At 32.0% G+C, this 27,986-nt stretch overlaps 1 protein-coding gene and 1 long non-coding RNA gene across 2 annotated transcripts; one reads left to right on the forward strand and one right to left on the reverse strand.

Moving 5' to 3' along the window:
- The first annotated feature begins 12,891 nt into the window (after positions 1 to 12,891).
- Positions 12,892 to 15,760, forward strand: LOC134699435 (uncharacterized). The gene is made up of 3 exons (XR_010103590.1): positions 12,892 to 14,162; positions 14,833 to 14,930; positions 15,479 to 15,760. It is a non-coding gene; the product is annotated as an uncharacterized LOC134699435 (long non-coding RNA).
- Positions 15,761 to 18,733: 2,973 nt separating this feature from the next.
- LOC134699555 (uncharacterized) lies at positions 18,734 to 21,064 on the reverse strand. The gene has a single exon (XM_063561143.1). It carries the CDS (start codon positions 21,062 to 21,064, stop codon positions 18,734 to 18,736), a length of 2,331 nt encoding a protein of 776 aa, XP_063417213.1.
- Positions 21,065 to 27,986: the final 6,922 nt, after the last annotated feature.

Here is a 27,986-nt window from a genome sequence, read left to right on the forward strand (position 1 = left end):
GCTGAAATCATCTCTTTTGTTTTCAACCGACCCGCATTGTCAATTGCTAGATGTAAGTCAAGATATGAGACCAACTAAACTGGATCTGTCGTATCCATTATTTCTAGTTTGATGGCATAGATGTTTTCAACATAGTCATCAAATTTTGAATTATTTATTGAAAGAACATAAATCACACAAAAGAATTTCATGAAACTTTGTAGTTAATGTCCAGTGACAATGTCTGACCATGGGGAATGTGGGTGTATTAAAAATTGTTCTTTTATTAAAAATAACATTCATGCATGCGTTGTGTTCATATTTAATATAAGTTTATCATTTATTGAAAATTATGGTCTGAACTATAACGGTGATTATTTTTAAATCTATTTTTGCTGTATGAATATAAAAACTTGTGTATACGTTATACATCTTAATTTTCGCTAAATTGTACTTCTAATCAGGTTGATCTTTTTGCATTATTTGAGGTAATTGAAACCGTTATAGCATAGGTTTAAAAAAAATATTGCACTATTTGTTTATGAGTTCATGTATCTTCCTCTGATTCGAATTACGTTATATGAATTTGGATATACAATTATGTCTATAATGGTTTTATGGGCAGTTGAACTTTAATAAATGTTGCAGGTGACATATGTGTGTAGGCTTTGACCGTTCCCTTTCCCTTGCCAGTGGTGTAAAACCATTATATACAGAACAGTCATGGTATAATTATCAATTGAAAAGGGTTCGATTGATGAAATTTGAATAAAGCACAAAAAAATACTAGAATAAAGACAACATACGTATAGCGATATAAAAGCAGTCGCAGTTGCTGAAAGCTAGTTTAAACCCATAACACAAAAATACAACACGTGTAAAACCATTCAAACGGGAAAACAATGGTCTGATCTATATAAAAAAGAGAAACGAGAAACAGTTATAAACCACATAAACAAACGACAACTACTGAATAGCTTTAGCTAGCTATCAAATGCTGATCAATCCACCATTTTTCTGTTGGGGAAATACATGTACAATGTCAGGAATATGACATTTGTCTTTTTATAAGGGTCTTTCGGTTTTTAATTGTCCTTGGAGTTCGCTTTTTTAAGTTGATTTACTGTATAGTATACATTTAGTCTACATACACATAACAGCCAGGCTTTTTCAGAGTTGTTATGTACAGACCCCGACGAATTTAATCAATTTACAAGTTTGAAGTCTATGCTCGGTTTTTAGAATAATATGGTTAAAATTTTAAGAAATTTGAAATTTAAAATCAAATGTTATGTTATAGATAATGTATATTTTAAGGTTTTTCTTGTCGTAGAACACCCCGAGGGGTGTCATGATTGATCGAACAAAAGACCGACCGGAGGGAGGTCTTTCTTTGAACAATCCTGACACCCCGAGGTGTGTTCTACGACAAGAATAACCTTTAAATATGCATTATCTGACTTATATACCGTCAACAAATATTAATTTTGTAAAGATTTGAAAAATGTTGTATTCTATTTTACCGACAACACTTAAGTGGGAATATTCCTTTCTAATGCGTCCAGGTTTGTATACGCCCTGCGGCTCACTTAGAATGTGAAATAAAACTCACTAAATAATTTAGATATCAACCTTTTAAAAATTATTATCCATACACAATAAAAATATTACTGTAACTGCATGAAATAAGACTCATATGTATTGTTACCATCTGATATCGGTGTAAGACAAATACAAGACACATTGTAAGTAATTTATTGTACCACTTAGTTTATGGAAAAGGGGGAGGGGTATGTTTTTTTTTTCTATTTTTAATGTCCTTTCTATCGCGGAAAGTGGTTATTTTTTTAACAATTTTAATTGAATGGAATGAAAAATTCAGAAAGATTGTCTTTTAAATAGCAATGCATTTTGTTAACAGATAATTAGGATATAATTATGTACCCTCCGCACCCGACCCTTTTCTGAGTTACGTTAATGTTATTCAATAGAATATAAGATTATCTTATTAGTTGATCTTTTGATAGAGTAAAAGGTATACATAGATTTGAAAAAGTTAAGAACTGACACAAAGACGAATATAAATACATGAAGGTCACACTATGATTTCCTATTCAGCGTTTATTGTCCTGAACATGCATGAAATATTTGCCACTGGACGTTAAGCAAGCAACCACAAATCAACCAACATATGCAGCGTGACTCAATAAGATTTTCCAAATCTAACACACGAATAGGTTAAGGTGGTACCCAACACTTTCACTTAAATGAATTTGGCTCGTTAAAGTTCATTAAATTTTGTCAAATTATTTATTTAAACAAAAATATAAAACTTTTAAAAAATTTTACCCTACCGTTTTGTCAGAAAAATTTCACTGGTTATATAGTAATTTGACAAACACCAATTTTGATCTTTGAGAAGCTTAATATTCCTTTTACAACACAACGTATTTAAAACGTTAAGCTGACTTTACAGAGTTATCTCCCTTGAGTGTTAGGTACCACCTTAAATCTGGCTTTTTTTTTTACGAAAGTCTATATTAAAATTCATTTCACATATATGATAATGTTTCTTTATTGTAGCGATAAATTAACAAAACTTCACGCGTTATTTGTTTCTAAAATTAAAATGCGGGCAGTGACGGTTTCTTTTACATCTATCATCGATTGAACTTTAAAATATAAATTTCCAAATCGGCAACCAAAAACTATCAGACGAATAAAATTTTGAAGTAAATAATAGATTGCATTTTTATCAAGGAAAATAATGACCTCACACAGGTCATTATTTTATGCCTTTGAGCATATTTTATTAAAACATGGTATCGTCCGGGTTGATTCTGAAAAAGAATGACCTGTCTTTCTGAAAGAAAATAACTCCATATAGCTATAGGTATATAAGTATAGGTCTGGAGTAAAATCAGTATTTAAAAATGTCAAGTACATTGAATTTTTTTTTGGCGACGTCAAATCTGACATGAAGAATACGAATAAGTATAAATATAACCTACATAGGTTTGATTTTATAACACAGTAGCTTAACATTTAAAACTTCAATACAAAATATTGTCATATGTTGCGTTTGTTTTGTCTTCGTCTCATTTCTTTGGTTGAATTTATTCAATTCATCCCCACGTTTTTTTCATTTGAAACTACGATTCAAACGTGTGAAATTCATTTGTTTTGAACTTTCTGCGTATGCCCAATTTTTGTGTCGATTTGTCGTTAAACCTGTTATAGATTATTGAAAATACATACACGAATAATGCTCTAGATCTGTCAGGTACTTTATTATAATATTCTGAGACCGTGACATTAAATGTGTAAACCACAAGCGGTAATATAGTTTGTCGACTACAGTCGTCATTTTGTTATTAGCCGTTATAAGTTATAAAACAGATTCATAGATCAGAGTTTTAATTTTTTCAACTTAAAAGCATCGAAGAAACGTACAAACAGAAAATCAATACTGGACGTTGTCTGATATTATTGACTGTTCATTCAGTAGTACTGCTAAAAACTACTTGTGTCCATACTATTTATTGTTTGAAGATACCACACATTAGGTATAGTCATAACGCTATTTTTCGATTTTCAGACAAATAAACTCTTCTTTTACTTTCAATCAATGTATGACTTTAATGCTGCGGTATACTACTGCTGCCTTTTTTTTTATTTCTACCCTTGTATTGGATAACACCGTAAATCTCTTGAAGATATTACATGTTAAATAAGAAGGCAACTTCTGTCTTATAACCTGGGTTATAAAAGGTAGATTATCTTCAGATGTTTTTTCAATAATTGTTATGCTCGGTAATTTAAAATCATAATTTGCTAATTTAAAAACCGGATGATTGCAATTCATTGGTAACCAAACATTCGCTATATATTCGCATTATGGTTTTTTTTACGATATTCAAGTAATTCAAGGTTAATTTTCCAACAAGAAATAATGCATATATTTCATGTCCAAAAAAACAAAACACATGAAGTGCTCTTAATAATTATGCATGTGTGTTTTGTGCAAAGCATTTCCTTAATTGTCCTTTGATGTACCTTCCTTTAAGGTAAGGTTTGCATGAAACCTGGAATTTTTTCTTAGTGATATTATATCAATAGCATACATCATTTTGTTCAGGGAGGATTACCCAATCATTTAATGAAAAAAAATCGAACATCGCCCGTCCCGTTTTTTCAGGTGAAAAGCTCAAAATTCCATTTTTTTACGATTTTTAGGGAAAATTGAATTTGAATTTTTCTGAAATAATAATGTATGTGAGTGACTATTAAAGAATAAAACTAAATAAAACATGCATAAATAATTGTGGTCCGTTCATTAATAATAATTTTTTATTAAAAATATCATAAACAAATTCGTAAAAACAAGATTTTTGTATTTTTGGGTTAAAAAAATCCCGTTGCCATGGCAACAAAAAGCCAAAAAAATCCCTTTTCTAGGTCCACCGTTTTTTTTAAAAAAACTATCAACTTAAGAAATTATCTATTTGCATTATAATGAGCTAATAAAATTGGTATGTCCCCGAACTCGTTTTTACGGAAATGGCCGTTATATGTGTATATCTTGTCATTTCTGTAAAACACAAAAACATTTTTTTTTCTGATCTGCAAAGAACAAAGTCATCTTTAATAGCATCTTTTTATAAAGAATCATTTTGTCTTGTAACACTTTGGGATGGACCATAATCAATGAGAGAAAACAGTGATTAACTTAGGGATGACATCAACAGATTAATGTAGGATAAAAAAAACTTATTTCAAATAGTTTGGGGGTGTGGGGTAAAAGTTGCTGCAAGTTTTGTTAATTTGACATCGATTTTACATATATCCATATCGGTTAATCAATTTTCCCAAATTAAGTTATGAGGGGAAGGGGGAGGGTCAGTGAACTAACTATGTGAATTTAGTTTTTTTTTATTCTATATTAAACTTTTGATGTGGTCTTTTAATTTTTATGCCCACAACTATCATTCAGAAGGGTTAACATTGGTCATACTTGTGTATTAATACATGTACAAGACTCTGATTTTGAAGGAAACACTTCTGTTCTTTCTGTGCTTCTGATAGATTTCTCGTTTGAAATTGTCTTACATTGTCTTATCGGGGCCTTTTATAGTTGACTATGCGGTATGTGTTTTGCTCATTGTTGAAGGCCGTACGGTAACCTATAGTTGTTAATGTCTCATTGGCAATCATACCACATCTTCTTTTTTATATTCAAACTGTAATATTTTATTTCTTAGAAAAGCATTCAAATTGCCATTAAAAGTAATGAAAATTGCTTCATTGCACCATGTTTGGTAAATTGTTTGTATGCAGCAATTGGATGAAAAGACATCAGTGTTTACTTTGGTAAAGTCATTTACCGCAGTCGTGTTTATTCAAATCATTTAAATCTAGACATCAACAAATGTTATTCTAATATGATCAACTATTTATAACTAAGCAGGGGAAAGCCTTGCCAGAGAAAGATACATTACTGGTATGATTTGTCCAATTATTACACATGATGTTTAGATTTGGGGTCTTTGACCAAACAAACAATCTACATGCTCCTATACATGATGAAAGACGAAACAGACGATGGCCTTGGAATACAAATGACCAGCCGTATATGTATTGTTGATACTTAAAATAAAACATGCAGTTATGGAGACCTGTAATATAAAAATCTTCCACATTTCAATAAATTAAAATCAGTTCAATGAAGTTGGCAGAAGTAACGGCGCTGTAGTTGAGGAACTCCCATCGTCAATTGGCGACTTGATGCTCGCGAATGCAGTTTTACTGTCCACTCGTACGGGAGACAGTAAAACGGAAATTTGCGACTGTCAAATCAAAATTGATTGTGGCTACTCTTCAACCACATTTATGTTATTCCGAGTATAATGCATTACACAAAGAAATAATACATTAGAGCTTGGAATAAATGGATAATGTGTCCATGGGACACTGATGAGGCCCCCTCTTACATAATCACGAAACATTATAAAGCATTCCATATAAATTTTATAACATTTGGTAATAGCAAACTAAAGTTGGAGAACAGTACGAAAAATTCAGAAAACGACCTCATAAAATAACTCAGAGCGTCGTCACTACTTTATTATGATCTCTTATATATATATATATATACGGAGAAAGACTAAAAACTAACAATTTACCGGATTTTATAGTAAGTCCGTGCATGTGTAGAGATACCTATATCCATCCTGGTTTTTAGATAAATTGGTTCAAAGTTGACTAATATGCATAACGTTTTTTTTTATTAGAGGTTGTAAAATGTCCAGTGGCAAATACTTCAGGCATGTTCAGGACGACGCAATACAATAGTTTTGTCTTAATGCATACATACAAAATATTATAAGAACACTCCGTCAGTTGTAAAAGTGATTGATAAAAATAAAATACATTAAGAATCATGTAAATGTGTGGGTTGTGTGCGTATTGGAGGAAAAGACCAAGTTCAACATTCTGTCATTCGTAAAAATTATGCAATAAAAATATCTGAGAATATATATATATGAATCCTCTATAAGTAAAACACAAGGCGCATTCTGTAAATTTTTAAACTAAATTGACTAAAAGTATCACAAAAATGTGCCGTTTTTCATTCAAGCCTTCGTTTCTATAATTTGTATTTATACTGTAAAAAAAATATCGGAAACAGCGTGCATCAGACTTTACAAATTCAATAAAAATGAAGCTTCACAGTCAGTGAAAAAGTTACTGGGGTTCTTGACGCAGAATAAACAACACTTCTACCTTGTGAAAGGACAAGACTGGGACAAGCAATAAAAACACAAGATATTAGACCGATTTCTATTGAAATCAGCTTCCCATCCATTAGTTTATTATAGGTTTTATGGCGAGAGACAAGAGAAAGGGGACGGTAGAATGGAGAAAGGTATCATTCATAAATCTAGAACTGTAAAAGTGACGACATCAATATTCAAATCTATTCTGTGGGTTTGTGGCAAAAAGCATTGTGCATAAGTTTTACATTGTATGTCAGTTGGTTGAGGAAGACTAAAGTTAGAGTATGGAAACCAATTTTGTAAAAACGGACGTACACTATAATACGTACATTCGGATCAAGGTACAAACAGACAAGGACATAACTCAATGCCCCCTTTCTACGGCGGGGGCATAAAAATGTACATTTATGAAATAAAATAAATCTCATGTGATTATTATTAGTCAAATCGTAGTGAAAAGTGTCGAATTTGTAATACTAGTCTCCATGCTGATTAATAGTACAGTACTTGCAACCTTAGGCGTTATTCAGCGATCAGTCAATCTGTAAAATTAAAGACCTTACAAGTAAAAAACTTTATATTTAAACATTATATTTCCATTATTATGGACTGAATTGCTTCATCAATTATTTTTTCTCTCTATTGTATACGCATACCGGTCATATAACTTTGATCGTAAGAGGTAAAATGGTTTGACACGACATTTAAAAGGCTAAATAATGTAATTTTGATTAATTACAAATCATCGTTTGATAAGCCAAAATGAAAAACTGCTTTGTCATACAAAAGTCCGGATGTTATTATGATATTACATTCAGTTAAATTGTCTTGAACAATTACTCTTACTATACTTAAATATCAGCATAATAAGTATAACAAACGAAGAAAATTCTGCATGTTATAGTATTCTTATTGAGAGAAAATGCAGTAGAACTTTAGCTTGTATGTCCGATTGTATGTTAAAATCCCTTCATACATCACTGGGCATACATTTGCTTATTTTATTATTATTTTAATATGAGCGTCACTGATCAATGAATAAAGGCAACAGTAGTATACCGGTATTCAAAACTCATTAATCTATGGACAAAAACAAAATCCGGCTAACAAACTAAAACCGAAGGAAACGCATTAAATACAAGAGGAGAACAACGAAACAACACCGAAACGCGACACACACAGAAACGGACCAAGCATCAGATAAAAGACCACGAGAATAACAAATATAACATGTTGAGTCTTATGTATATAAAACGCGCGTCTGGCGTACTAAATTATAATCCTTGTACTTTTGATAACTATTTTACCAACACAGAAGATAAATATATACTTCTAAAAGTCCTTATTCGAAGGCAAGTGATTTTGGTATGTTTGTGACTTTTCTTGAGCATTGCTATCTTTTTAATCTTTCAAATTGATACATTTTCTGGGTTTCTTCAATTTTAGAACCTGCATTAAATGGCACGAATCGAGTTGAGTTGGAATGAAGATAATTAGATTTCATTTTGGTCATTTGTAAACATAGATTTTGTCATCATGCACATTTCCGATAATCTTATCTCAAAAATGATGTTTGTGTTTAGAACATATACATCAACGTTCCCTGTTTGTCAGTTATATTTAGAAATATGAACAGATGGATACGACTTCAAACTTGCTTTTGCTGCAGCTGGACGCTGTCATGTTAGAAATGTAGAAAGAAATGAAATCAAGGCTAATCGAAAAATGCAAATTCAATATGATATAAATACGAATGTACAATCACGCTGTTATATTCACTGTTATATATGTGGATGCATCTTCCATAGACGGTATTATGAAACCAGACTATATGGTAGTATATCAGTAGTAAGTTTGTATACTTTGAATAGAAATAATTAGCATTTAGATAATTTTGTGAAAAAATGAAACGTGTTGCAACTTGTTTTATATACATGTTTTAAATGCATATCGTTAAATGTTCTTGATAATCTATCATTGGATCTGTCCTTATAATCCATGTATATGAATTGATACTCGGCGTGTTCTTCAAAATAAACATCCAGGAGAAAAAGAAATGCTAAAAGCCTTCTCACATAACATTGTAAACATGTTATACCAAAATACTGTAATCTTCTGTCTGAATCAATTGGTATATAAAGTCAGAAATATCAATTTTATGATGTCAATGTATTGTTATTAGTATTTTGTGATCATTACTATTTGAGAGAAAATATTTTCATAAAACATAATCGTGAACAACAGGTATACTGTTTCAAATCTTAATTGATGGTAACTTTATGCAAATGCATTTTCCGCCAGCTGTTTTATAAACCAATTACACACAACTTACCATCAAAAGTAATCACTGATTAAGTTTGAAATATTTTGTGTTATTAAATAATACGATTAAAACAGCCCTAATACGGATAAATCGGCATGTGCAATACTGAAAACGTTCCACTGTCGATATAAATCAAGAGCTCATATTGCTTTTCGAACAGGGCCAATACAGATAAAAGCTGTATTGGCCCATGGGCTCATACAGGACGTTTACTTCCGGTTTCAATTTTCCAACGCCATTACTTAACTTTGGGGGTACATTTGTGTAATCATAAAATAAAAAGGTTAAATGATGTGCAATGTTAAAAACTTTTTTAACGTCTTGCAGTCTTGAAACGGAAATAATTCACAGCCTTTTCGAGTACGACTTTCTATTATTGACACTGTTGCATTTCCGTTATTCCGTAAGGTAAAACAATCATCACATTCAAAACGCAGACGATCCAAGACAGAGTAAGAAAAGTTAAACTGTCTGATTTGTTCTTCCCAGTTACTTTATATTTGCTACATAAAATGAATTGTTATAGCATTTTATTAAGTACTTGGACGAGGAATCAGAAATTTCATCTGACAATGTTGACAAGAAATCCGTGCATGATGATGGACGTAAAAGCGAAAGCAGTGACGAGTTCAGATATGAAATGATTTCTGTATCCTCTTTACGGTAGGTCCTATATTTATTCTTATTGAAAAAATATGAATCTTACAAATTTGACAGTTCATACAAATTTGTCTTTTGAAATATTGACCGCTGATCATTTGCTGATCACATTATGACACATATCAATGACATACATGTAACTCTGTAAGCTGGATTCATAGCAAGTCAGTATTTAAAAAATCATTGGCCCTGTAAACATACATTGTGAACAGATAGTAAATCATGTTATGAAGTGGTATTTGCGAAAAATACCAGTCAAGGGGCTGTGAAATTTCCCAAGCAAACAAGGCGATGGAAATCGGTCCCAAGACTCGTATTTTTCGCAAATACCACTCCATAACATGATACATCTGTTTAATTACACCGAATAGTTAAGGACTAAAATTCTCTGTACAGGTGAAGTTGATTTTTTTTCTTTTACTTGTAAGGTGTAATTCATAAACATGTTTATGCATAATTTTGAGGATAAAAAAGTGGATATTATCATAGAACCGTAGGAATTATGCATGTACTAATACGTGCTAGCTCTCTTTTTTATTTAACGTCATATCCGAAACAAATTGGCGGAAATATGCCCGGGAGGGTAAAAACGGAATATCCAAAATGGCAAATACCATGGTACATGTATTTGAGGCATATTCACCGGCAGTGGTGAAAAACAGGCAATTTGGTTTGAAATGAGGAAAACATGTTAGAATATGCGAAAAATACACTGGCTACCAACGGTTGAACCAATCAAATTCTGGCATTCTTATATTATGTGTAATTATGCATGTAGTTAAGGACTAAAATTCTCTGTACAGGTGAAGTTGATTTTTTTTCTTTTACTTGTAAGGTGTAATTCATAAACATGTTTATGCATAATTTTGAGGATAAAAAAGTGGATATTATCATAGAACCGTAGGAATTATGCATGTACTAATACGTGCTAGCTCTCTTTTTTATTTAACGTCATATCCGAAACAAATTGGCGGAAATATGCCCGGGAGGGTAAAAAAGGAATATCCAAAATGGCAAATACCATGGTACATGTATTTGAGGCATATTCACCGGCAGTGGTGAAAAACAGGCAATTTGGTTTGAAATGAGGAAAAAATGTTAGAATATGCGAAAAATACACTGGCTACCAACGGTTGAACCAATCAAATTCTGGCATTCTTATATTATGTGTAATTATGCATGTGGTTCAGGATTCATTGCCAGTCCGTATTGGAAATATTGGCCCTATATTCACATCATTGCCAGTCCGTATTGGAAATATTGGCGCTATATTCACATCATTGCCAGTCCGTATTGGAAATATTGGCCCTATATTCACATTTGATGTATGTAATACAGCATTCAGCTAGAACAAGTCTGTATTGAAAACGTTGGATTTTTTAATAAAAGTGTTATGAACTGGCTGTTTCTGTATTGGCAATGGTATAGATTCTTGGTCAGCTGTATTGGCCCTCGACCGTACGGGTCTCGAGGCCAATACAGCAAACCTTGAATCTATACCAGTGCCAATACAGAAACAGCCAGTTAATAACACTATATTATTCAACGTTTGCATGGGAAACAACTCGTTCGTTATTGAAACGTTTTCAATTAGCGTTGTCTATATATTACTGGTAAATTGTTAGTTTCATAGTTATATAAAAGATATCAGTGCTATAATTAAGTACGACACACGCGTTTTGTCTACATAAGACTCACCAGTGATAATATAGCCATAAACAGACTGTTATCTACTAGCGCATACTACTATCCAAGGAAATGAGTTTCTATAAAGTAACTAAATGTAAGTGGTCATCGATGTGCAATAGTTAACACTGGACATTATTTTTGGAGCAATGCAATATAGTTAATGTCCAGTGTCAATCAAAATTATAGACTTTTGAATGTAACAATATGGTACAAATCCATTTGATTTACTGAATTTTTATAAATTTTTAATCGAAATGAAATTTTTTGAACTGCTCTCGGTTAATATACATAAGAATAGGTGATGTGTGTGTTAATGAAACAACTCTCTATCCTATCACATGGTATAATTTAACTGTAGGTCAAAAGTACGGCCTCAACACATAGCGTTGGCCCTCATCGAACAGCAAGCTATAACGGTTCCTAAAATGACTAGTGGAAAACAATTAAAATGGAAAACAAAAGTCTAACCTATAAGTACGGTCATTTCGATACGTTATGTGATATCTGTTTGGTCAATTCCGAGATAGCAGTAAGCGTCTCGCTTATTTTAATTAATATTTGACAGAGAGTTTTTTCATAAAACATAATCGTGTAAAACAGGTATACTGTTTCAAATCTTAATATTTGCACATGAAGTCACTTTGTGCAAATGCATTTTCCGCCAGCTGTTTTATATACCAACTGCACATGACTTACCATCAAAAGTAATCACTAGTTATAAGTTTGAATTTTTCTTGGAGTTCAGTAAAAATAATATGTTATTCAACTTTGTTATGCCAAGCAACTCGTCGCTTTTTCCGAGATTATACTAAAATTTTCAATAAGCGTAGTCTATGTATTACTGGTAAATTGAAAGGTTCATAGTTATAAAAGATACCTGGACTATAATTGAGTACGCCATACACGTTTCATCTAAATAAGACTCACCAGTGACGCTCATATCACAATAGTTATAAAGCCAAACAAGTACAAAGTTGAAGTGCATTTAATACCCGTAATTCAAAACAAGTTGTGCCAAATACGGCTTATCAATTCCTGGGATAAGAAAACCTTAACAATTCCCTTAATTTTCATGGGAAGAATTGTAATCCAAATTTACATACTCTCCTCTCCTTTTCTCATAAAAAAACCCCAGACCAAAATATATCTGAACTGGTTTCCATGCTTCGTGTATATCAAGGACAGTAGATACTCCTTAATCAGTACAAGTGTAATGGTTTTGTAGCAAAAATGTTTTGAGTAAATATCAATGAGCACAAACTATCGCTATTTTACAAACTTTTCCTTTGATCTTATTGACTGATAGCTTCTTTTCATAGCAAAGAATTGTGACAGGAAAACAAATATCGTTGGAAACTAAGGTAGAACGTGGCGTTGTGTATGCCATTATTAACGCCGTCATGGATAATTTAGCGATAAACAGATTATTATCTACTTAAGAGCCAATCCGCCAGAAAACCATGCAATATTCAGAAAATCGTCCAAATCGACAATCCAAACTTGACAAATTTTAATATATTATCTCAATCCTTGACATAAAATAAAAAAAATTGGCTACTTAATTTTTGCCAGAATTGTATCTATTTTTAGTAACAGCCTCATTTGCATAATTATGTAAATTCATTCGAAAACCAAGGAAAAATCCAACTTTAAATGCCTTTTAAGAACGACCCAGAAGCATATTAAATGGGGGAGTTGAGTTTTTAGAGTAATGTCAGCTGGAACCCATTCATTTTACCATGTTCTGGTCAATACAAATAAAAATTTAAACTATTTGGCACATTGCCAGGAGCACGGACGCAAAGGCCGGATTTTTCATCCATGAATTTACATGACTTTTACTTGCTTCTAACTTGCAAGACCTATTCCGTATATGTTTGCAACTTATATTAGTTTTAATTATGGTGTATTTTTTATTATAGATTAAAATATTAAGCTTGGCAAATGACTAATACATGTTAAATTTTGCCTTGGAAGAATGGTGGTTTTAGTCCCGAATTGGCACATTTTGATTTTGATTTTAATTTAATTATAAATACAATTGTAATAAAATAGCTAATAAAATCATTTAAAAAAGTAAAATAGATATGTCTTAAAATTTAAATGAGACATTTTTGTACTGCAAGTGCAAAAATCAATAAATTGGCTGAAACCAGGGAGTACATCTTTTATGCTCTTCCATTGACTTATCTCCCTTGGGCAACATGTCAGCTCCCAGTGATGGACTTGGCAGACAAAGTTTACAGCGAAGTTTGCAACTTTAATAATCTAGGAGGAGTATTTGGGCTATCCCAGCATTATGCATCTACATATTACAAACTATTTAAAATATCTGAATGCACTAAAGACCAAATTATCATTTCCCAAAAGAATAATTAGTTATTACTGCCAATGCAAGAATCTGCCAATCATGACAATAAATTACCAGACAATAATCATAACTTAGTGAATAATCATGATGAAAACTATGGTGTAGAATTTCCAACAGGATTCCTTGTTTTATATATGACGAGGAGTGGTTTATTTTCTTATGGTTGTTATATCATCTCGTCTTCGACATGTTAGAATATGCTTGAAGTAACGGGACTTTTATGGAATTCATTGACATCATAGTCAAGCAAGATGTCAACATCCCGTCCAACCATCTTCCAGTAAAGCCAATTTGAAAGCTGACTTAGGATCTTCATCATTTTGTGACAGGGTGTATACAGGACGAGTCATTCCACTAGGATCAGGTACATTGTACAACTCTTAACAATCAATTTTCATTAGTTCCTTATACCTGTATTAAGGCCGTTTAAGGGGGTCTCATTGGGGGGGGGGGTCTGTTCCCAGAACACCGCTTATTGTTTTGTTAGATTCCAGTATCCCGGCTACATGTATACTATGCACCTAAGCAATTCTCATTTTTTTGTAATTTCCCTTGTCCCGCTAGACCTTAATTCCTGTTTTCACGGCACAATAATTTGACTGTCACGCTTACGAAAAATTGGCAATCCCGCATCACGCTTAGACACTAATGAGACCCACTATATAGTCAATCTGAAATTAGGGGACCAACATTTGATACAATAGCCAGATGAAAAAAGGAACGGAGGGAGTTGAAAGGGCATGTGAATATTCTTTTACACCTGACCTGTTTCTAGGACATCTTATCTATTTCCTATAGCCAAGTGCAAACAAATAATATACTGTAAATTGAGAAATTATTGTAATGTTTTTATTATTGCTAGAATGTGAAAGGGTAATCATGTAAAACATTTTTTTTTGTAATTGCAATTTAATTAAAACTCACATTTTGAGTATTTTTTATATGAATCAAACACATTGAAACAGGATATTTCTGAATATCGCAAAATACAAAATTGAAGAATTATTTTATAGTTTAACACTTTTCATTTGTAGAACTATTATCATGATAATAGATGCAGGCAATGCTGATGATTTTTGTGAATGTGACAATAGCCAGGTCAAACTAAATACATGTAAAGAACAAGATACTTGTAAGATATTATTAACTTATATATTAATTTTTAAAACTGTTTGGAAAATATGGTTATCATGACATACAAAGTATTTACGTCATCACCTTTATAATAATTATACATCAGTTTTATTAAACATGTCTTTGTTAACTTGGTTTTCCCATTGAAAAATCACTTTTATACTAATTCAATTTGTAGTAGGAATACATGTAGTACATTCGTACATATGTAGGGCGGCTCCTATGTTTTGCATTCAACAACTATTACATTTTCAAGATGGCCACCAAGGATGGCAAAAAAAAAGTTGTCATCTTTATTTCCTGTCAGTGGTAAACATGTAAATGAAAAATATGAAAAAAAAGTGGTATGATTGCCAATTAGAATAAATGACTTACAACTTATATGTAAGCTATAGGTCTTCATATGCCATATATGGCCTTCAACAATGCACAAGACCAATACTGCATATCTATTCAGCCATAAAAGGCCAAAAAAATAGAAAATGAAAAAATATGAAAGCTAACAGCCTGATCTATATATGTACATGTATGTTTTGTGATTTTCAGATCTAGACTCCCAGCTAACTGAACTTTTAAAGCAGTCAACATCAGATTGGAAGACTGATAATGCTTCTGAAAGAAACAATTTCAACCAACCAAACAAGTAACCGAAACTTTGCATCTTTAAAACACTACTTACCTCTTCCATGGGATGATGTTCTTAAAAATAACAGTTCATCATTAATGAAGATTTTTATGTTATGGATTTTCTTTTACAAGAAAGTTAATGTACACTTGTTTTTATAGTAAAACCTTGCTGTTCAAGTATCAAAAAAACATTTAACTTTATTGAAATTTGAAGATTCATATGACTTTTTTAGCTCACCTGTCCCGCAGGGACAAGTGAGCTTATGCCATCACTTGGCGTCCGTCTTCGTCCGTCGTCTGTCGTCGTAAACTATTTCAAGAATCTTCTCCTCTGAAACTACTGGGCCAAATACTTTCAAACTTTAACTGAATGTTCCTTAGGGTATCTAATTTATAAATTGTATCCGAAGTTTTGATCTATCAACAAACATGGTCGTCATTGCTAAAAATAGAACATAGGGGTCAAATGCAGTTTTTGGCTTATAACTCAAAAACCAAAGCATTTAGAGCAAATCTGACTGGGGTAATATTGTTTATCAGGTCAAGATCTACCTGCCCTGAAATTTTCAGATGAATCAGACAACCCGTTGTTGGGTTGCTGCCCCTGAATTGGTAATTTTAAGGAAATTTTGCTGTTTTTGGTTATCTTGAATATTATTATAGATAGAGATAAACTGTAAACAGGAATAATGTTCAGCAAAGTAAGATTTACAAATAAGTCAACATGAAGGAAATGGTCAGTTGACCCCTTTAGGAGTTATTGCCCTTTATAGTCAATTTTTAACCATTTTTCGTAAATCTTAGTAATCTTTTACAAAAATCTTCTTCTCTGAAACTACTGGGCCAAATACTTCCAAACTTTAACTGAATGTTCCTTAGGGTATCTAGTTTGTAAATTGTATCCGAAGTTATGATCTATCAACAAACATGGTCGCCATTGCTAAAAATAGAACATAGCGGTCAAATGCAGTTTTTGGCTTATAACTCAAAAAACAAAGCATTTAGAGCAAATCTGACATTGGGTAATATTGTTGATCAGGTCAAGATCTATCTGCCCTGACATTTTCAGATGAATCAGACAACCTGTTGTTGGGTTGCTGCCCCTGAATTGATAATTTTAAGGAAAGTTTGCTGTTTTTGTTTATTATCTTGAATATAATTATAGATAGAAATAAACTGTAAACAGCAATAATGTTCAGCAAAGTAAGATCTTCAATTAAGTCATTTGACCAAAATTGTCAATTGACCCCTTAAGGAGTTATTGCCCTTTAAAGACTTTTTTTCACAATTTGTTCATCATGTTGAATTACTTTAAAAAATCTTCTCCTTTGAAACTGCTGTACCAATTTCAGCCAAACTTAGGCTAAATGAGTTTCAGAGTATCTAGTATAAATTTTATATTTTATTTCCTAGTATGTCAAGAAACATAGCTCCTATGGCTAAAATAGAACATAGGAGACAATGATTATTTTTTTTGGCTTTTGAAGAAAATAGGACGATCCAAAAAACATTTAAATAAATTGAAAAGCCAAAATAATCATTGATGAGAGATTTAACCAAAAGAATTAAGGTGAGCGATTCAGGCTCTTGAGAACCTCTTGTTTAATTTTGTTATTTCTCAGGATGTCATGTAGAGGTACAGTCATGACAGTAATCTAAACAGCTATTCAATTTCATTCAAAATTCTTTGAAAATTTGGCACTAGTAAATATAAACTGAAGTAATTTGTTTTTCGTTAAGTTATGGGATTTTTATGGCCAGTAACAATGTAGTCGGTGCCTTAAGTTTTATCCTTGTACTAAAATTCCTATTTTCCGTAATTCCATGATTCAGTCATTCCGAAATAAACTTTACGGTGTTTTTTTCTAAACGCCATAGATATTGGCCTGATTTTTGGTATGTAAGTTGACTATGATGAGTTACAGATCAATTATAAGTTTTGTTCCACTCCCCTAATTTCTGTTGAAATTACCCTCTATGGACTTTGATAAATTGTTGAAAATCACAGTAATATGCACTTTTTTCCTAAACGCTTTCAGATATTGGCTCATTTTTGGTATGTGAGTTACAGATCAAGTGTAAGTTTCGTCATGCTACCCTAATATTTGCTGTAATTTCGGGCTTTGGACTTTGAAAAATTTTGGAAAATCAAAGTTATATGGACCTTTCTTCTATCAAAATGCTTTCAGATATTGGGCTGATTTTTGGTATGTGAGCTAACCATGATGAGTTACATATCAAGTTTAAGTTTCGTTCCGCTGTGTAATTTTTTCCAGAATTAAGGGTTTTAAACTTTGAAGATTGTTCAAAAATCATATTTATATGGACATTTTTCTATATGCCTCCAGATTTAGAGCTGACTTTTTATATGTGAGACAACCATCATGTTTGTATCCACATGTGTTATTGAAATTGCAGATTTTCAAATTTTTGAGACGCAGCCTTTCGTTTTGCTTTGACACATCTAGTTTAAGATACATTTATGATTATCATTTTTGTATTGACTACATTACAGTAGATGCATTTATGATTTTCATGTTTTTATTGACCACATTGCAGCAACATAGATATATAGGTACTTGGCAAATATTACCTTGTTAGCATACTAGGCTCAAAGGGCCATAAAAAAAGTCCATCTCTTAGTGTCTGTTAAAATCATCTCTATATTGCAACTGTTTACAGTTTTCTCTTTTAAACCATTATTTTAAAAACTTTAGAAGAAGTATCATACATATATATATATATATATATATAGATTGCCTAACAATGTAATTTTAACACACTATTTAATATGTAAATATAAGAATGTTTAAAATATTTACAAAATGATGAAAATAAACGCAATATTTCGCTAGACCAACTAGCTTTATCAAGCGTGCATCTATCCAGGTGAAATCGGATGTAGATGATAAAAAACTTTTGCAGCTCAATGTATATGTTGAACTTAGCTGCCTTGAAAATAAGAAAAATTTTTAAGAAAATTTTGCAGCTCAATATCTATGTTGAATTTGGATTGAGCTGCCTTAAAAATAAAAAAATAAATAAATTTTTGCAGCTCCATGTATATGTTGCTCTTGGATTTAGCTGCCTTAAAAATACATAATTGGAAGTTGAAATTAGCAACGTCCATTGGCCGATATTACGGGATAAAAAGGACGATGCTTTGTTTTTAAATTATTCTTTATCTTTCCTGTATCTTTTCTCGTCTTTTTCGTTAAGACCATCAGGTTCTAAAGTGTGGAGTTGGTGGATCCAAAAGTTTTCTCTTCTCCTTCTCGCCGTGGTGTCCCACTCGGTGTTGACTTCTATAATTTGGAAAGTGACATTTTCAAAAGGATGTTTCGTAGAACGAAGATGTCTTGTGAGAGGACAGTTTTTGTTGGTTTTGTACGATGAACGATGGTTATTAAGCCGAATATTAAATTTGTCCATTGTTTCTCCCACATACTGAATGCCACAAGTGTCACATGTTAATATATAAATTGAGTTCTCCGTTTTGCAGTTGGAATTTGAGTAGATGGTATAATTTTGTTTAGTAACGGAGCTGATGAAAGAACTGCTTGTATTGGCAGCTTTACAACACAAACAATTCCTTCGACCACATTGTTTGTAGCAACCGGGCGATGGAGTAGGCTGCTTTACTAATACAGAAGTCACTAATTTGTCACGGATGTTTTTAGGTCTTCTGAAGGCCATGACTGGTGGTGATGAAAATACTTTTTTTAAATTTAAATCATTTTCTATAATTTTCCAATGCTTTTGAACAATGGATGACACATTTTTAAAATCAGGATGGTAAGTGAGTACAAGGGGTGTTCTGTTAGCTGCTTTATTCTTATCTTTGTACTCAAGAAGTTCTTGGCGACTAGTTTTGTTTGCTCTTTCGAAAGCGCTATCAATGATGTTGTTATTGTATCCTCGAACAACTAGATGTTTACGAAGTTGTCCAAGTCTAGCATCTTTCGTATTTTCATTAGAGCATATTCTCTTGATTCGTAATGCCTGGCTGAATGGGATACCACGGGAGCAGTGTTTAGGATGGCAACTTTTTGGAGAAAGGAATTGATGTTTGTCCGTTTGTTTGGTATGAAGGTCCGTTATAATGGTTCCGTTCTTGATGTAACTCGTAGTATCGAGGAAGTTAATTTTCTCCATAGAGAATTCAGATGTAAATTTTATTGAATGGTGGAAAGAGTTACAGTGTTCTAGAAATTCATTAAGATGTTCTTGTGAATCAGTCCATTTGAAATCAATATCGTCAATGAATCGGAACCATGATAAGGGTTGATATGGAGCACTAGCCAAGAGGCGTTTTTCAAGTTGGCCCATAAATATGTTGGCATATGACGGTGCCATTTTTGTGCCCATACTAGTACCGTCTATCTGGAGATAGTGTTTTTCATTAAAAGAGAAGTTGTTATTCTCCAGTACTAGTTTGAGAAGTGTAACAAGGCACTCGGTAGGAGGATTTTTTTCACTACGAGTGTTCCATGCCTCTTCACACGCTGCTATTCCTTCGTCTTGTGGAATGTTGGTATATAAAGAAGACACGTCCATGGATGCAAGTATAGTATTGCTTGGTAAAGGATTGAGGCTTTCCATTTTCTTTAGATAATCAGTTGTGTCTTGAATGAATGATGGTAGTTCTTTCACATGAGGTCTTAGATGATGGTCTACAAATTCTGATATCTTTTCAGTTGGATGACTATTCGCTGATACAATTGGTCGACCTGGATTGCCCGTTTTATGTATTTTAGGCAACATATAGAATCGTCCGGCCTTTGCTTCGTTCTCAAGAGGTCGGAGATAATCAAAGGTGTCATTGTCTATATGCTTGTTGTCGAACATCTCTTGTAGGATGGTATTGATCCTTCGAATAGTATTAAGCGTTGGATCTGTGGTTAATTGTTTATAAAAATTAGAGTTTGAAAGTTGGCGATTCCCCTCTGCTATATAATCTGTTTTATTCATGACAACCACAGCACCCCCTTTGTCGGCAGGTTTTATTACAATATCCTCTTGATCTTTTAATGCTTTCAAAGCTATACTTTCTGACTTGGATAAATTATAATTTCTTGTATTTGTTATACAGGACTTTATATCAGACCTCACGTAGTTAATGAATGACTCCAAGTTATCATTTTTACTCTTTGGTGGTTTCCATGAACTTTTTTTCCTAAATTTTGGGATGGACGTGACTTCTTCATTGGTGTCAGTATCTGAATCTGTTAATCCGGCTTCTTCAAGGTTTTTCTTGCCCCTATTGTAGAAAAAATCTTTCAAGCGTAAACGTCTAGCGAATTGGTCTAGGTCTTCGTCTAGCTGAAAGTTATTTACAGTTGATGGGATGGGACAGAAATTTAAACCTTTACTTAAAAGAGATTCCTCAGCACGTGTAAGTTCTTTAGATGACAAATTTACAACAATGCTTTCAGGTTTTTGTTTCCGTCTTTTAAATTTTCTTTTTCTAGGGGTCTTATGGTTTGTTGTATTAATATCATTCATAGGCTGATTTAAATTGACAGTTTGAATTTTATCTCTTTGAAATTTATTTTTTTGTTTTTCTTTATGTTTCGATAGTTCAATTTTTTCAATATCTGCGAGGCGACGTTTAATTATTGCTAAATCGTCACGAGAAATGTTACTATTGTTGATGATATATGATATTTCATTTACAATTTGTTTGTAATTTGTGGTTGTAAAAGAAAGTAACAGTTGAAGAAGCTGGATTGAGCAGTTAAACAGAATTTCATTCCAACGGTTCATGAATCTTTTGGATTTGTGTCCCGGTGCCTGGGGACTCACTTTGATGTTTAAACCTTTTGGTACAGTTTTACTTTGAATATATATATATATATATATATATATATATTGTAAAAACTATCAAAATGTCAAGATCTTTTACTACCCAAAATTTTTCTGAAAAATTGGGACGTAACATCTATGAGCTATTGTCCCTGAAGTGTGTAAATTTACAAATTTTCAGAGTTTTCTGCTTATATCTGACAGCTATATCAATATGATATAAAAAAATATTGCAAAACTGTTCAGAAAAACTTATTTTTACAGTCTGAACTTATTTTGAATTATTTTCAATTTATTGCTTTTGAATTATGTGTTTTTTATCGTTTTGAGGTGCACAATTTGTCAATTCAAGCTATTTCGGCTCCTGGGAGCCTCTAGATTTGTGATGAATAAATTGTATTTGTATATGATTTTTTTCTTAATGTATTAAATGAAACATTAATTATTCTTTTCCTTTTGTTGTTATACTTATTTATAAATCCAGATCTTACAATATGTCAGATTTTAAAAATTAGATGGCAAAATTGGGAAAATTTGAATATGCAGGCTACCCCATTTTGTTGTGGTATATACTAGACACCAACATTATTTGCCGAGCTTAATATTTTTTTTGATTGAGTATATATAGTTATACTTTGCAAGTAGATATGTTGTTTTACAATAATAAACGGGTCTTGGAGTATTTTGGCTCTTAAAGATGACCAAAATCAGCCATTTTGGACTTGAAGCTAAATAGGACATATTGAAACGGTTAGATTATACATACACTTTATAGACAGCATTGTTATTTCTATGCATTCTTACACTTAAAGTGATGTATTACTAGGAACAACTATCAAAAATTTATAAATATTGCCATGTTTTTTTATTTAAACCACCAAAATATGCAAAAAAAGGCTTATTTTTGACGTTTTAGAGCAATTTCAGCTGTTTAAAGATGGCGCCTCAAAAAAATCAAGATCGGTTCAAAATTTCCAAAAAAAATTTTGTGTGGTTAATTTCATCAATAAGGTGCACCAATGTGCCAAGTATGAACTCATTTGGCAAAATTGGCATTCGGACGGTTTTGCATGGTTTTCTGGCAGATTGGCTCTTAAGTATACTACAATCCAAGGAAATGAGTTTATATAAAGTATCTTATATAAATGGCCATCGATGTGCAATGTTTGACACTTGACATTATTCTTGGAGCAATGCAATACATTTAATGTCAAGTTTCAATCAAAATTAAAGACTTTTGAATGTAACAATATGGTACAAATCCATTTGATTTATTGAATCTTCATTTTTTTTTTAATCGAAATGAAAATGTTATGAACTGCTCCCGGTTAATATAAATAAGAAGATGTGGTATGTGTGTCAATGAAACAACTCTCCATCATTTAACATGGTATATTCTAACTAGAGGTCAAAAGTACGGTCTCAACACAGATAGTTGGCCCTCATCGAACTGCAAGCTATAACGGTTCCTAAAAGGACTAGTGGAAAACACTTCAAATGGACAACAACAGTCTAATTTATAAGTACAGTCATTTTGATACGTTATTTTGATAGCTGTTTGGTCAATTCCGAAATAGCAGTAAGCGTCTCGCTTTTTACTAAGTAATATTTGACATAAAGTTTTTTCATAAAACATAATCGTGTAAAACAGGTATACTGTTTCAAATCTTAATATTTGCACAGGAAGTAACTTTTTGCAAATGCGTTTTCCGGCAGCTGTTTTATATACCAATTACACAGGACTTACTATCAAAAGTAATCACTGGTTATAAGTTTGATGTTTTCTTGGAGTTAGGTAAAAACAAATGTTATTCAACGTGTTTATGCGAAGTAACTCAATCGCTATTCACGCGAATATTCTAACGTTTTCAATTAGCGTAGTCTATGTATTACTGGTAAAAAAAAATCGGGAAGTCAAATTCATTTTAACAAATCATGGAACATAATTGCATACAGAGTCAACCAATTTTCAAGTGTTAGTAACCTATAATACGCTATGTATTCAAAAGTCAATTGAGGGTTTAATATCTGTTCGTCATCTTACATAGTTTTCTTTGGTTACAAAAGTTAGACTACACTTTTATGGCCAATTTTAGAATACGCATTGTCATGATAATATGTTGCTGCACCTGAATACAGATAGTATAATATGTCTAACGCCATTTTAATCAGAGAAATGCTTTATCAAGGATATATTCTTGTACATTTAGTCTCGTTGAAATATCTATCTGGAATAATTTCCGGAACATGTTTAACAAATGAAAAATATAAAAAAAAAATATATCGTTAATTCTGTGAAAAAAATGTTTATTTCCAAGGAGTAGATTGGGGTTTTTTTTCGAAATAAAATGTCATATTGTATAAAATCAACCAAGTCAGTCTCATTATCAAAAATGATGTGAAAATGAAGGAGGGATACAAGAAATGATTTTGCCAGATACAAATGCACATGAATATCCTATTTTATTTTTTCCGTTTCATTATCATTTTCGCAATCATATGAAATAAGGAAGTTTAAATAATATCCTTGTATAACAAAAAAAATCCACAATTACAAATTCGACAATATGGTAAATAAGACCTCAAAAGTAATCAACAATTTATAAAACTTTCTTATACATGTTATATCAAAACATACACATATAGATACTTTTCAAGTTAAATCTATTCAGATTTGTCTGCCTCGTTCATGTCGTCTAGGAAGAAATCGTGAAAATAAGTTTGAAAGTAAAACTGTGATTTGTTTTATGATAATAGCCTAAATATCAATAAATTTGTATGAAAAATGAGAAAATCATCAAAATTAGGTACTATCAACTGGCTGGTGCAAACAAAGAAGCGCACCACCAAATAATTTTTTAACTTTAATTCTAGAAACTGTTGCCTCCTCAGATTTGAACATCCGTATACACAGAATCGTAAGGAGTATGCATTCATCTTAGTTAACATGTATACCACTTATTCAATAAGATTTTACAGGTTTTAAACAATTTTGTTGCATAATATTTTTTTTCGAAACTGTACGAATTTTACTCTGTTTGTATATATTGGTTTATATTTGTTTCGATTGTAACTATTTCATTAATCATAAACATTTTAACGCCTAAGTATCTCAATAAACCATATTTCAGCTTGATCATTTAATGTGAAAGGATAAGTTGTATGAATGTCAATCAGACAAATATCAACACAAGTCTTCCAAGTGCTAATGTTTACATTGCAATAAGCGTTTCAATTTTCGCATTATTCAGAGAAGGTTTATACCTGTGTATCAAATAAAAAAAACTTTATATCAACTAGTATATAATATACGGTTTTAAATTAATTAGATACAAGAAGATGTTGTGTTTTTGCCAATGATACAACTCTTCATCCAATAGTTATCAAAAGTACCAGGATTATAATTTTATACGCCAGACGCGCGTTTCGTCTACATCAGACTCATCAGTGACGCTCAGATCAAAATAGTTAAAAAAAGCCAAATAAATACAAAGTTGAAGAGCATTGAGGACCCAAAATTTAAAAAAAGTTTTGTCCAAGTCATAATTTGTAAAAGTTAACCATTTTAGATCAAAGTACGATCTTCAACACATAGCCGTGATTTGTTCCAGAAAGCAAGCATTAAAGGGTCCCACAATTGACATAAGTGAAACAAGCTCTGTTATTTGTAAGATTTTCTAAACACATCCTCATGGTGTTCCTTGGTTGAGTGTTATTTCAATGTCATTGCATTGCCGACAAAACATTAATGCATTCAAAAATATAAAGTCTTTTTTTGGTAACAGATGTTTTAAATGGAAAGTGTTTTTCTTGTGCAGAAATCAGATATGGAATTAAAGTGTTAATTTCAAAACCAACCCTTAAACACAATCTGGTATGTCATGGAGTGTTTTCAGCGTCTTCTGAAGTGTTTGAGATTGGTGATTGAAAAGGAAATCAAAAGTTTTCCAAAGATATATGTCCTCTTCTAAGTCATGCTTTGCAGTTTTAAAGTTTCGTGCCAACAACAAATGGATGTTTTTAACGGCTTTGTTAGACTGTACAGCCCTTGTATGGTCGGTTGCGTGCCAATCGCACGAATCTTGCCTTTTGAACTGATTGGTGTTGCTCTTCACTTATATCAATTTGACCAAGGTTAGGGGGTCTCGAAGCTTGCAAATACGTTTGATTTCTCCATATTCTATATATATATATGCCTTTTAAAAATGTGGAGCCTATAACTCAGTGGTTATTGTTTGTTATGTAATGTCATGCTAGTGAATTGCTGATTGTTTTGTCATTAATCGTTCCGTTAGGCTTTTAATTCGATTTTTTTTTCAGAACAGTTTAATATCAGCGCATTTGTAGCTTTTCATTTTGTGTGGGTTGTGTTCATTGTTGGAGTCCACATGGTTCTAGATACCACATTGTTTTGACTCATCTAAATCATAACATATGTTTTATTGTATAATAATATCATCAACAGTACCTATTATACTGTAGATTATACGGGTTTCATCAGTTGTTTCTTCTCAATGGTACCAGAGGAGAAAAAAATAAAAGCCCAAACATTATAAAATCAACACACATGTAGCCACATGCAGACTAGGAATCAGATTTATGGCTGAAAGAGATGCATGTTTTTTTATTTAATGAATTTTAAAGATATAAATAACATGAATGACGTCTTCGAAACAGCTATGTCATGTATGTCAAAAATACGTAAGTAGTCAGATTATAATTTTGGTAAATTAAAAAGTGCAGTTTTCATAATAAACATATCAAGCTAAATGCATGTGATAATTTTGTTTTTTCGAAGTAACGGCATTTAACATATTTTCTCATATAGCTTCTTAAACAGGTTTGATCTAAATATATCTAGAAAAAAATCACCAAAAAACAAAAAAAAATACAACTTGTTACACAATATAGTGAGATCTAAATTATCTGAAAGTTGTACAGTAAATGCCCGACTACAAGTACACTTGTTTAAAATTTTACAATACATAGGAGAATTTGATGAATGAAAACATTTTCTGAATTTGTTTTCATTGATCTTAATGTAACATATTCCTTTTAGATTGGGCGTGTCCTTGATTACATCCAAATTGCACCATATTTTCCTGGATGACGTGTCAGCCAGTAATAGGCTGCCTTTTTTCTAATAGATGGCGTTCAAGTGGTAAAAGACACTGTCTACAATAGATAGTTGTACCATTTGAAAATGAGTTAAAGTACATATGTTAAAATCTTGTATATAAGCTTTGAAACATCATGGTTGGTCACATATATTGTCTCTTGTCTTCTGATGCAATATTCATGACTTTGAAAACCTTGTGTTTACTGAAGGAGTATGCGATAGTTGATTGTGTAATTTGTGCATTCCTTGATCACTCGTGATTTCAATTGAAATATTTAAACGTCCTATCCTTTCGTTTAAACTCTTTTGTTTTTGTTACAAGTTGTTTTAGAAGTTTGTCTGTTTCTGCATGGCAATTAAATCAATTACAACGTTGGAAATACTTTTTACGACGTTTAGTTTAATAGATTTATAACCCACTTTTTATCAATTTTATAGCATTGTACATAAGATGACACGTACGTAGAAATATAATACGCATTTCAGTCACACTAGTCAGCAGTTGCAGCAAACATGTGTACATCATGCTTCATTTCCATAAGGGAATGATATAGATACCATGAGCTTTGTTCATTGTTGAAGGCCGTACGGTGACTTAATTTCTGTGTCATTGTGGTCTCTTGTGGAGAGATGTATCATTGACAATCATACAACATATTCTTTGTTTTTATAAATACAGATACGAATACAAATTGCGATTATTGTAGTTGATTTATATCTTCATTTCACAAATTGATCATTGGTCGTATTTCTGGTTGTAGGAATGATTTAACGCATGTTTTGTAAACATAAGATTCAGGCAAACAGCAATACAAAAATCATTCATAAAATCAAATATACCTCAATCTCGTCTACATTTAATCTGTATTGTTTGCTCTTCTACTCAAATACATTTTTTGATTAAGGGAAACTGTCTACTTAATACAGAATTGACCACTGTATGCTTTTAACAGTAAAGTAATTGTGTAACAGAGCTGATGATGTTGTTTACTTACATATAGTGATATAAACCTACCATGTAATACTTTAACGTTTCAATAGATTGGCGTTGTCATCTATACTATATCAATAATGAGAACCGTACGTCCTACAAAAATAAAGACAAATATTACAAGCAGTATTTATTTAAATGAAATGCATAGCTTTATATTCAAAATAGTTAATGCACTGATCTGAACATTTCCAACAAAAATGCTTAAAATAAATGAAGATATTATTTTAGTTTCAAAAGAAATGTAGAGAGGTGCATTTTCCCCCCGTTTATAATTATAATAAAGAATAATAAACTATCGGAAAAATATCCCTATTTCACAAATGTATATGTATGTTAGAGCCAAAATTTGTTCCTGTGAAAAAAGTTCCAGTGGAACTAATTTCACATGAAATTTGTTCTGGGAGAACTTTTTTCTCAGACAATGTCTTTATAATTTGTTCCATCTCTATGAAATAAGTTCCACACTTTACCTGGTGAAATAAGTTATTGGTTGGTAAAATGTGTTCCTT

The sequence above is a fragment of the Mytilus trossulus genome, unplaced genomic scaffold (genome assembly GCF_036588685.1).
Source record: "Mytilus trossulus isolate FHL-02 unplaced genomic scaffold, PNRI_Mtr1.1.1.hap1 h1tg000070l__unscaffolded, whole genome shotgun sequence".
NCBI classification, from domain to species: Eukaryota; Metazoa; Mollusca; class Bivalvia; order Mytilida; family Mytilidae; genus Mytilus; species Mytilus trossulus.

What these genes read in the sequence shown, in the direction of transcription:
- LOC134699555 (XM_063561143.1), bottom strand. Translation starts at nt 21,064, where the DNA reads ATGAATGATATTAATACAACAAACCATAAGACCCCTAGAAAAAGAAAA.